Consider the following 13,013-nt stretch of genomic DNA (forward strand, 5'->3'; position numbering starts at 1 on the left):
CAGAATTTTTGATGCGGCAGTCCGCCACCTTATGGCCAGATTTGCCACAATAGTGGCACTTCCCTTGCCACGACGATCGCTGCTTCTTCCGCTCTGGGCCACCAGTGTGGTCTGGTGTGTTGCCATCACTGCGCTTTCCAAAAGAATAGGCGCGCAATTGTTGCTCCAGTTCAGTGCGAGTTTTAATATTCGTGGTGAATAATAAATGCTGCAGTCGTTTGTCTATTTGCGCGGTGTGTGCCAGCACGACAGATACCGCAATTTCTTCGTTGCTCATGTTCTTCCATTTCGATTGCAGCGATGTTACTTGTCTACTGGCATACACAGAGACACATTCGTTTAGCTTTGGTCCACTGCTAAACATGTTCAATAAGGACGCGGCTGGGGTCTCTACACCTATATTGCTGAAGAAACAATTCACGGAACTCTGGCCACTTTATTCCAGTGTAGCAGATATGAGACAGCCATTGGGATGCTCCTCCTTCCAACGAGTTGCTCAGCGCCATAACGAGAGCGCTTCCCTCAAGCATGTTCTCCGCCATGATGATATCAACGGTTTTGCACCAAGCAGCCGCGTCTGCATTCGCGTTGTCAGGGCAAAACTTTGGTAGCGTCACTTTGTTGTTGCGTTGCGTCGCCATTTTGTTGGTTTGCATGGATTTGAGTAAGTCCATGAAATTTTTGTTTTGCGCTTCCAATAAGGCACGCAATTGGTCGTTCGACAGGCTTTGTGGCACGGCCGATCCCACTTCTGATGTCGGAGACCTAGGTGGTGGTGTTGGAGACATCGGTTCATCTTCCATGATTCAGCAGTTTTTCTGAGTTTCGCACAGCAAGTCGCCTGGGTGTGTTCCTTGTCCGTTCTGAAGTGAATAGCCGTTCACCTCCATTGCCATTCACCTGTCATAGGTCTCTTTTCCTATCTCACCACACCAGTCAATTATCTCACCATGCTTTCACAGCACACTACTCAGCTGAACACCCCAGGCGCCATGCTCACTTGAGTTACACTCAAATGATGCTCACTCAACTCATCAGAATATTACACACTTCTTTATTCTACATGGGGCTCATTATTTTGGTTACATTCGAATTTAGCGTAGTTAGATTTACGAATCTACGACATATATATGTTTATGGGATGACAAATGTAGTTTTGTAGTTTACCGCGACAGCTTAGACGAGATAAGGAAAGAGCAAAAAAGAGAAAACATAAGAGCGCTGCAGGTGCAGTGGTACACCTATGCGCGCGTGACTAGGTGCTGGCGGTCTGCTCCGAACATACTCCCCCCGTTGGAAGAGGTACGGTTCCAACTATCTCGGAATCGATGGGCAGAGCGGCTAGTTTGGCGACGGTTCTCTTGATTAGACCCGTAGCTGTACGGACCATAGCTACTCTGATGACGCCGTCTCCGCCGGGTATGACTTCCTTGATGCAGGCCTCCTCGATCAGCAGGGTTGGGCATCCTCGATAACCCTCCAGAGACTATCCAACCAAGTTTGGTGTTCTGAAGAGTTGGCAAAGTCCTGCCCAAATGAATTTTTCCTGTGGAAATTATTTGGAAAAACAAATCAGCGCCAAGCAAAAGGTCAATTCGTTGCGATTGATTAAAATAAGGATCAGCGAGCGAAATGTTCTGCGGAATTCTCCATGATGTTGCATCTATATTGAAATGGGGCTGGTAATCCGTGATACTGTGAGTCATGTAGTATCCACCTTTTGAAAAAAACAAAACTTTAGGTAACGCTTATGTTTAGTTACAATTAAGATAGCAAACTCTCATAACCACCCTCGCTAATGCACTTGCACTTGAACAGGTGGAATGAAAGAATGCAAGAACATCACCCGATTTCACCGCTATATCAAAGCTTTCAGCTAAAACCGCATTTATTGGGAGTTTAAGCATAATATAAAAAGTTCACGTGCAATCATTCCATTTATATTCGGCGAGCTATCAACACCATAAAGAAGTCTATATCAATTTTCGTGGCGAGTGTTTTCGACCTTTCATACACGTGTGACTGACTTTCAATTATATAATATTATATGAAAGTATATAAACTGATTAACAAAAGGAAATATTATTGGAACTATCAGAGTGAAAAGTGCTAGTTGCTGTGCCGAAGGTATGTCTCAGAAATAGGTGCCGTCCAAATTCTAATTTGATCTTATTCAGGCATCGGCCGTTAGTTTAGGCCAGAGGGCTTAGACAACGCTTTTCGTCAACTCTCTCTAACTTGGCTATAGCCGCGTACACCCCGCTATCTGAGCAAAAAGGGGGTGCCGACACTTGGACTGAGGGATTACGTAACCAAGATCGCGCTCAAGGGCCGAGGCAGCCGCTCCTAATCTACGCCTAGGAAAAGGGTTTGGGAGGCTGAAAAGATCGATGGAATTCAGCTCCAAAACGGAATTTAGATCCCGATACCAGCTTACAACGGCGAGCAGATGCAGCAGTGTTACACAGTATTACGTAACTAACCCCTAACCCCAATTCATATTGCACCAGTCCAAATTTAGTTTAGGAGTTTTGGAGGCATAAGAGCTAAGAAAGAATAAATGAGTGACAACTAAAACGCCTTGCAGCGGCCGTGCGATGTGATTGTTTCGACAACATGAATTAAATATCTATATATTCTCTTTTGTTTTGTTCTTGTTAGATTCGATATCAAATTCTATAAAAATTAATTAGAAGGTTCTGTTTTGTATTAAATTTTGTTTCTTTTCCTAAACTATGAATTAACGCATAAATTACTTAAAGAAATTAATATGTAAGACTAAGCAATATGAAATTGGGAAGTTGTTGAAATATCTTTCTCTCTCTATATATATTTATGTAACCTAAATTCTTAATTATACAGCAACTACATCGGAGTCATCTTGGGCCCAATGATACATCGGTGAGAGTAAGAGCTATTGTGAGTATTTGTAAGCGTTTATATGCGTATAAGATTATAATATATATATGTAAGATGATTTGAGATGAGATTTTTCCGCCCAATTAATTACTTAGTTATTGACAAAATTACCTCGTATTGAATTAATGTTTCATGTAAATATAGCTGTTAGTTGTTTGTGGTAAGGGAATATGATATTAAAATTAAACCTTTTTGTACTCTTATGAACATAAACATGGTCGCTTAAATTATTATTGTCTCCGTTCGTCGAGTACTCATGCCAAGATTTATTAAGAGGAAGTAAAGGTAAATTTTACTTTAATTAGGGACAACAGCCAAATTTCGATATGTTGTCAAGGTTGGGTGGGTAGTGAAACGGGACACATAACACCTGTGATCCCATAACCGAGCAGGATTCCATTTCTAGTTGGTGATTACGCGCGGCGGCGCGGATTCTGTACTTTATTTGATTTTTCTTCATTACCACTTTAGAGCCCGATTTATTTAGTTTATCTCGCGCATTATATGATTTGTGTTATAAACAAAGATAGCTAGGGGAGAAAAAACCCCGCCCCATCCGACGAGCTGGACCCGAGCACAGCGAGAATGCGCACCCTCGAACCTAGCGTCTTAAAGAACCACCTTTACGGAATGATCATAGTTGGTAGGTCCTTATAGACCGAGAAGGCTATTTCGTCCTGTTTTATACACTACAGTCACAACAGCTGCGAATGACGCACGATAGCTGGCATCCCGTGATTGCGCAACAATATCGACTGCCCTATCCGAAATTATGGAAGATTCTCCTATCCCAGCAATCGAGATTTGCGATTTGCTATGACTCAAATTTAGTTGACTAGCTAAGCGAGAGGTTATGAAGCTTAGCTGCGAGGCAGAATCTAAAATTGCTCGGCAAGGCATAAATGCTCCACTTCTATTTCTCACGTATATAATAGCAGTCGGAAGCAACACGTAGTCATTCGGCATAATATTTGAGGCTTTGGGTGGAGGGCTTGAAATGTGATGATCAGGATGAGAGCTCGAGGATGGATCGATGGATTGATGAGAGATTGATGGAGATGCAAATGAGATGGATGGTGCGGATGGGTCATGGTTCATGTGTAACAATGAATGATGCTTCATGCGACAATATCTGCAAGGAGTCGACTTGCATTGCTGCAAACTATGCCCCTTGCGCAAACAGTTCAAGCAAAGGTGCAACTTCTTTGCTTCTCTATACCGAAGATTCGGATTCAAATTCAAAAATCGAGGGCATTTTGGCAAATAATGATCCCTTGCATCGCAACACAAACATATCTGCTGACTTGAGTTAATGGCAGAAGCAATAAGTGCACTTGGAGTATATGTGTGCAAGTTTTTTCCCACCTGCTGGCCTGGTGTTTGAGTTACCCAGGCTTGATCCAAGTTTTCCATCATCCTGCACCTCTTCTCCAAAAACGACTCCATAGCATCCCTGGTAGGCAGCTCTGTGATCGATAAATCCTCTTCCCATTTTTCACGCGTCCTATGATCCAGCTTTCGAGTGACGATGTGTATAAGAAGCCCATCCAAAATCTGTTGCGTAGTGGCCAGGGTTCGAATTGCTCGTAAACGTGAATTCATGCAATCACTGAGCTCCCGAAGACCCTTTGACGATCCCTTCTCGACACCCTTTGAACCAAATATTGCCTGTACGTGTGCCTGAAAATGTAAAACTTTATTATCGAATCGATTTATCAGCAAATTCATAGCCTTATGATAATTGGCATTTGAGGGTTCGAGCGAGCGTATGGTCTCCAGAGCCACGCCGCCCAAACTCGACCGCAAATATTGTAATTTCTCAATATCACTTAGCTCATCATCATTTCCGATGACCGTCCGGAACGTTGCCAGAAAATCCGGCCACTCAGCATAGGATCCATGAAAACGAGCCATTTCCAGATTCGGCAGACGAGGCTTCCTAGTTCTAAAAGAAAGATCCGGGTGGTTAGGCATTTCAATGGATGTTGAATTGGCAGCGGTTGAAGCCGGCACTTGCGACTTGCGATGAGCAGCTAAGCCTCGGCTTAGTTTCGCCTTTACATCCATGAAGACTCCGGAAAATTCCATCCGATGGTTGCTCGAGATCGCCGTAAAATCCAGTCGCTCCAACGATGTCTGCGCAGCATCAAATGCCTCGTTTAAGGAGTTGATCCAATCCATTCGCGCGAGTAAATCAGCTTCATCGAACTGATTGACCGAATCACCATTTAAATAAAATTTCATCCAGTTTATTTGCCTCAAAATAGAGTCGGCTTTGGCTCGGTAGAAGTCCACGTCACTTGGGGATTCATTTGGTGCCCGAACCGAATTTTCCGTATCAGACATATTTTTTATTCGATCACGAGAAAAAAAAATAAAATAAATTTAAATGTCTGACCGCGTCAGAGGCACGAAACACCCTATGCTTTCTACCGCGAAAATGTAGAGGTTACAAGCGTCGCCGAAATGCAACGGAACCTTAAACTTGTTGTTGTTGTTTTTGCCGTTAAGTTGCCTGCTTAGCAACAGCGAATATATGCGAACGAATGTATGTATGTATGGCGGTGGCTATATGCACATATATATATATGCACTATGCGCTAATAAAAAACGATTCAATTCGATTCACTTTTATGCCAGATTATTTGCACAACACAGCTTTGATTTTTCACAGCGCGAAATGTACAAAAAATCAAACGGCCGGCTGCGCACTGTTTGTATGTATGTTTGTGTGTTTGTGACCGAATGCCCGCAAACGACAGCAAACAAGCGTTTTGTTTAAACGATATTAAACAATTACGAAACCGAAATGCAGACTCCGATAAATATCACGTCGGGGTCACCAAAATGTTTGTGGGGAAGACAACGAATTTGCCACCCTTTAGTTTATAATAAAAAGACGCACAATAGGTATTTTAATATAAGCCGTTTTAATGTGTTTGTTTTATCGGAGCTGCAGAGTGAGAGTGTACAAAGCTTGGCTTCAGAATATATATATGTTTATGGGATGACAAATGTAGTTTTGTAGTTTACCGCGACAGCTTAGGCGAGATAAGGAAAGAGCAAAAAAGAGAAAACATAAGAGCGCTGCAGGTGCAGTGGTACACCTATGCGCGCGTGACTAGGTGCTGGCGGTCTGCTCCGAATAACTATTATAAATACAAATTCTGAAGTGGATACAGACATTATTAGCTGAGTATGCAAATGTATTAGACGTGTAAAAACTAATATAAATATAAATTCTGAAGTGGATATATGCATTATTAGCTGAGTTGTGAATTTTTTGTTTACAAATTTACAATTGAGTATGCAAATGTATTAGCCTTCTAAAAACTAATATAATTACAAATTCTGCCGTGGATACATGCATTATTAGCTGAGTTATGAACTTTTTGTTTAAAAATTTAGAATTGAGTATGTAAATGTATTAGCCGTGTATAAACTAATATAAATACAAATTCTGAAGTGGATTCAGGCATCATTAGCTGAGTTGTGAACTTTTTGTTTTCAAATTTACAATTGAGTATGCAAATGTATTAGCCGTGTAAAAACTATTATAAATTCAAATTCTGAAGTGGATACAGACATTATTAGCTGAGTATGCAAATGTATTAGACGTGTAAAAACTAATATAAATATAAGTTCTGAAGTGGATATATGCATTATTATCTGAGTTGTGAACTTTTTGTTTACAAATTTACAATTGAGTATGCAAATGTATAAGCCGTGTAAAAACTAATATAAGTACAAATTATGACGTGGATACATGCATTATTAGCTGACTTGTGAACTTTTTGTTTACAAATATACAATTGAGTATGCAAATGTATTAGCCTTCTAAAACTAATATAAGTACAAATGCTGCCGTGGATACATGCATTATTAGCGGAATTGTGAACTTTTTGTTTACAAATTTACAATTGAGTATGCAAATGTATAAGCCGTGTAAATACTAATATAAATATAAATTCTGAAGTGGATTCAGCCATTATTAGCTGAGTTGTGAACTTTTTATTTACAATTGAGTATGCAAATGTATAAGCCGTGTAAAAACTAATATAAGTACATATTCTGCCGTGGACACATGCATTATAAGCTGAGTTGTGAACTTTTTGTTTACAAATTTACAATTGAGTATGCAAATGTATAAGCCGTGTAAAAACTAATATAAGTACAAATTCTGCCGTTGATACATGCATTATTAGCTTAGTTGTGAACTTTTTGTTTACAAATTTACAATTGAGTATGCAAATGTATTAGAATTGTAAGAATTAATTTAAATAAAAATTCTGCCGTAGATTTATGCATTATTAGCTGAGATGTGAACTTTTTGTTTACAAATTTACAATTGAGTATGCAAATGTATTAGCCGTGTAAAAACTAATATAAATACAAATTCTGAAGTGGATACAGACATTATTAGCTGAGCAATGAACTTTTTGTTTACAAATTTACAATTGAGTATGCAAATGTATTAGCCATGTAAAAACTAATATAAATACAAATTTTGAGGTGGATATATGCATTATTATCTGACTGGTGAACTTTTTGTTTACAAATTTACAATTGAGTATGCAAATGTATAAGCTGTGTAAAAACTAATATAATTACAAATTCTGCCGTGGATACATGCATTATTAGCTGAGTTATAAACTTTTTGTTTACAAATTTACAATTGAGTATGCAAATGTATTAGCCGTGTATAAACTAATATAAATACAAATTCTGAAGTGGATTCAGGCATCATTAGCTGAGTTGTGAACTTTTTGTTTTCAAATTTACAATTGAGTATGCAAATGTATTAGCCGTGTAAAAACTATTATAAATACAAATTCTGAAGTGGATACAGACATTATTAGCTGAGTATGCAAATGTATTAAACGTGTAAAAACTAATATAAATATAAATTCTGAAGTGGATATATGCATTATTAGCTGAGTTGTGAACTTTTTGTTTACAAATTTACAATTGAGTATGCAAATGTATTAGCCTTCTAAAAACTAATATAATTACAAATTCTGCCGTGGATACATGCATTATTAGCTGAGTTATGAACTTTTTGTTTACAAATTTACAATTGAGTATGCAAATGTATTAGCCGTGTATAAACTAATATAAATACAAATTCTGAAGTGGATTCAGGCATCATTAGCTGAGTTGTGAACTTTTTGTTTTCAAATTTACAATTGAGTATGCAAATGTATTAGCCGTGTAAAAACTATTATAAATTCAAATTCTGAAGTGGATACAGACATTATTAGCTGAGTATGCAAATGTATTAGACGTGTAAAAACTAATATAAATATAAGTTCTGAAGTGGATATATGCATTATTATCTGAGTTGTGAACTTTTTGTTTACAAATTTACAATTGAGTATGCAAATGTATAAGCCGTGTAAAAACTAATATAAGTACAAATTATGACGTGGATGTATGCATTATTAGCTGAGTTGTGAACTTTTTGTTTACAAATTTACAATTGAGTATGCAAATGTATTAGCCTTCTAAAAACTAATATAAGTACAAATGCTGCCGTGGATACATGCATTATTAGCTGAGTTGTGAACTTTTTGTTTACAAATTTACAATTGAGTATGCAAATGTATTAGCATTGTAAGAACTAATTTAAATATAAATTCTATAGTGGATATATGCATTATTATCTGAGTTGTGAACTTTTTGTTTACAAATTTACAATTGAGTATGCAAATGTATTAGACGTGTAAAAACTAATATAAATATAAATTCTGAAGTGGATTCAGGCATTATTAGCTGAGTTATGAACTTGTTGTGTACAATTTACAATTGAGTGTGCAAATGCATAAGCCGTGTAAAAACTATTATAAATTCAAATTCTGAAGTGGATACAGACATTATTAGCTGAGTATGCAAATGTATTAGACGTGTAAAAACTAATATAAATATAAATTCTGAAGTGGATATATGCATTATTAGCTGAGTTGTGAACTTTTTGTTTACAAATTTACAATTGAGTATGCAAATGTATTAGCCTTCTAAAAACTAATATAAGTACAAGTTATGCCGTGGATACATGCATTATTAACTGAGTTGTGAACTTTTTGTTTACAAATTTACAATTGAGTATGCAAATGTATTAGCATTGTAAGAAGTAATTTAAATATAAATTCTAAAGTGGATATATGCATTATTATCTGAGTTGTGAACTTTTTGTTTACAAATTTACAATTGAGTATGCAAATGTATTAGACGTGTAAAAACTAATATAAATATAAATTCTGAAGTGGATACGGGCATTATTAGCTGAGTATGCAAATGTATTAGACGTGTAAAAACTATTATAAATTCAAATTCTGAAGTGGATACAGACATTATTAGCTGAGTATGCAAATGTATTAGACGTGTAAAAACTAATATAAATATAAATTCTGAAGTGGATATATGCATTATTATTTGAGTTGTGAACTTTTTGTTTACAAATTTACAATTGAGTATGCAAATGTATAAGCCGTGTAAAAACTATTATAAATTCAAATTCTGAAGTGGATACAGACATTATTAGCTGAGTATGCAAATGTATTAGACGTGTAAAAACTAATATAAATATAAATTCTGAAGTGGATATATGCATTATTATCTGAGTTGTGAACTTTTTGTTTACAAATTTACAATTAAGTATGCAAATGTATAAGCCGTGTAAAAACTAATATAAGTACAAATTATGACGTGGATACATGCATTATTAGCTGAGTTGTGAACTTTTTGTTTACAAATTTACAATTGAGTATGCAAATGTATTAGCCTTCTAAAAACTAATATAAGTACAAATTATGCCGTGGATACATGCATTATTAACTGAGTTGTGAACTTTTTGTTTACAAATTTACAATTGAGTATGCAAATGTTTTAGCCATGTAAAAACTAATATAATTACAAATTCTGAAGTGGATATATGCACTATTATTTGAGTTGTGAACTTTTTGTTTACAATTTTACAATTGTGCATGCAAATGTATTAGCCGTGTAAAAACTAATATAAATACAAATTCTGAAGTGGATACGGGCATTATTAGCTGAGTATGCAAATGTATTAGACGTGTAAAAACTATTATAAATTCAAATTCTGAAGTGGATACAGACATTTATAGCTGAGTATGCAAATGTATTAGACGTGTAAAAACTAATATAAATATAAATTCTGAAGTGGATATATGCATTATTATTTGAGTTGTGAACTTTTTGTTTACAAATTTACAATTGAGTATGCAAATGTATAAGCCGTGTAAAAACTAATATAAGTACAAATTATGACGTGGATACATGCATTATTAGCTGAGTTGTGAACTTTTTGTTTACAAATTTACAATTGAGTATGCAAATGTATTAGCCTTCTAAAAACTAATATAAGTACAAATTCTGCGTGGATACATGCATTATTATCTGAGTTGTGAGCTTTTTGTTTACAAACTTACAATTGAGTATGCAAATGTATTAGACGTGTAAAAACTAATATAAACATAAATTCTGAAGTGGATTCAGGCATTATTAGCTGAGCTATGAACTTGTTTTGTACAATTGACAATTGAGTGTGCAAATGCATAAGCCGTGTAAAAACTATTATAAATTCAAGTTCTGAAGTGGATACAGACATTATTAGCTGAGTATGCAAATGTATTAGACGTGTAAAAACTAATATAAATATAAATTCTGAAGTGGATTCAGGCATTATTAGCTGAGTTATGAACTTTTTGTTTTCAAATTTACAATTGAGTATGCAAATGTATTAGCCGTGTAAAAACTAATATAAATATAAATTCTGAAGTGGATATATGCATTATTATCTGAGTTGTGTACTTTTTGTTTACAAATTTACAATTAAGTATGCAAATGTATAAGCCGTGTAAAAACTAATATAAGTACAAATTATGTGAACTTTTTGTTTAAAAATTTACAATTGAGTATGCAAATGTATTAGCCTTCTAAAAACTAATATAAGTACAAATTATGCCGTGGATACATGCATTATTAACTGAGTTGTGAACTTTTTGTTTACAAATTTACAATTGAGTATGCAAATGTTTTAGCCATGTAAAAACTAATATAATTACAAATTCTGAAGTGGATATATGCACTATTATCTGAGTTGTGAACTTTTTGTTTACAATTTTACAATTGTGCATGCAAATGTATTAGCCGTGTAAAAACTAATATAAATACAAATTCTGAAGTGGATACGGGCATTATTAGCTGAGTATGCAAATGTATTAGACGTGTAAAAACTAATATAAATATAAATTCTGATGTGGATATATGCATTATTAGCTGAGTTGTGAACTTTTTGTTTACAAATTTACAATTGAGTATGCAAATGTATTAGCCTTCTAAAAACTAATATAAGTACAAATTCTGCGTGGATACATGCATTATTAGCTGAGTTTTGAACTTTTTGTTTACAAACTTACAATTGAGTATGCAAATGTATTAGACGTGTAAAAACTAATATAAACATAAATTCTGAAGTGGATTCAGGCATTATTAGCTGAGTTATGAACTTGTTTTGTACAATTTACAATTGAGTGTGCAAATGTATAAGCCGTGTAATAACTAATATAAGTACAAATTATGCCGTGGATACATGCATTATTAGCTGAGTTGTGAACTTTTTGTTTACAAATTTACAATTGAGTATGCAAATGTATTAGCCATGTAAAAACTAATATAAGTACAAATTCTGAAGTGGATATATGCACTATTATCTGAGTTGTGAATTTTTACAATTTTACAATTGTGCATGCAAATGCATTAGCCGTGTAAAAACTAATATAAATACAAATTCTGAAGTGGATACAGACATTATTAGCTGAGTATGCAAATGTATTAGACGTGTAAAAACTAATATAAATATAAATTCTGAAGTGGATATATGCATTATTATCTGAGTTGTGAACTTTTTGTTTACAAATTTACAATTGAGTATGCAAATGTATTAGCCGTGTAAAAACTAATATAAATACAAATTCTGAAGTGGATTCAGGAATTTTTAGCTGAGTTGTGAACTTTTTGTTTGAAGTTTACAATTGAGTATGCAAATGTATTAGCCGTGTAAAAACTATTATAAATACAAATTCTGAAGTGGATACAGACATTATTAGCTGAGTATGCAAATGCATTAGACGCGTAAAAACTAATATAAATATAAATTCTGAAGTGGATTCAGGCATTATTAGCTGAGTTGTGAACTTTTTGTTTACAAATTTACAATTGAGTATGCAAATGTATTAGCCTTCTAAAAACTAATATAAGTACAAATTCTGCCGTGGATACATGCATTATTAGCGGAGTTGTGAACTTTTTGTTTACAAATTTACAATTGAGTATGCAAATGTATTAGCATTGTAAGAACTAATTAAAATATAAATTCTGAAGTGGATTCAGGCATTATTAGCTGAGTTGTGAACTTTTTGTTTACAAATTTACAATTGAGTATGCAAATGTATTAGACGTGTAAAAACTAATATAAATATAAATTCTGAAGTGGATTCAGGCATTATTAGCTGAGTTATGAACTTTTTGTTTACAATTTACAATAGAGTGTGCAAATGTATCAGCCGTGTAAAAACTAATATAAGTACAAATTCTGCCTTGGATACATGCATTATTAGCTGAGTAATGAACTTTTTGTTTACAAATTTACAATAGAGTATGCAAATGTATTAGCCATGTAAAAACTAATATAAGTACAAATTATGCCGTGGATACATGCATTATAAATTTACAATTGAGTATGCAAATGTATTAGACGTGTAAAAACTAATATAAATATATATACATGCATTATTAGCGGAGTTGTGAACGTTTTGTTTAAAAATTTACAATTGAGTATGCAAATGTATTAGCCTTCTAAAAACTAATATAAGTACAAATTCTGCCGTGGATACATGCATTATTAGCGAAGTTGTGAACTTTTTGTTTACAAATTTACAATTGAGTATGCAAATGTATTAGACGTGTAAAAACTAATATAAATATAAATTCTGAAGTGGATTCAGGCATTATTAGCTGAGTTATGAACTTTTTGTTTACAATTTACAATTGAGAGTGCAAATGTATAAGCC

The 13,013-nt window shown here is 34.6% G+C and overlaps 1 protein-coding gene across 1 annotated transcript; it reads right to left on the minus strand.

Annotated features, from left to right (window-relative positions):
• Positions 1–1,255: 1,255 nt before the first annotated feature.
• On the minus strand, positions 1,256–5,265 carry LOC138929492 (uncharacterized). Its single transcript, XM_070288932.1, has 2 exons — positions 4,309–5,265; positions 1,256–1,486 (listed from the first exon to the last, which is right to left on the minus strand). The coding sequence occupies exons 1-2, from the start codon at positions 5,263–5,265 to the stop codon at positions 1,256–1,258; spliced, it is 1,188 nt and encodes a 395-aa protein (XP_070145033.1).
• Positions 5,266–13,013: the final 7,748 nt, after the last annotated feature.

Source organism: Drosophila kikkawai, unplaced genomic scaffold (assembly GCF_030179895.1).
Source record: "Drosophila kikkawai strain 14028-0561.14 unplaced genomic scaffold, DkikHiC1v2 scaffold_245, whole genome shotgun sequence".
Lineage (NCBI taxonomy): Eukaryota > Metazoa > Arthropoda > Insecta > Diptera > Drosophilidae > Drosophila > Drosophila kikkawai.

What these genes read in the sequence shown, in the direction of transcription:
- LOC138929492 (XM_070288932.1), bottom strand. Translation starts at nt 5,265, where the DNA reads ATGTCTGATACGGAAAATTCGGTTCGGGCACCAAATGAATCCCCAAGT. An exon ending in AAAACTTGGATCAAGCCTGG is followed by an intron (nt 1,487 to 4,308) that starts GTAACTCAAACA and finishes TTGGTTGGATAG; the next exon opens with TCTCTGGAGGGTTATCGAGG.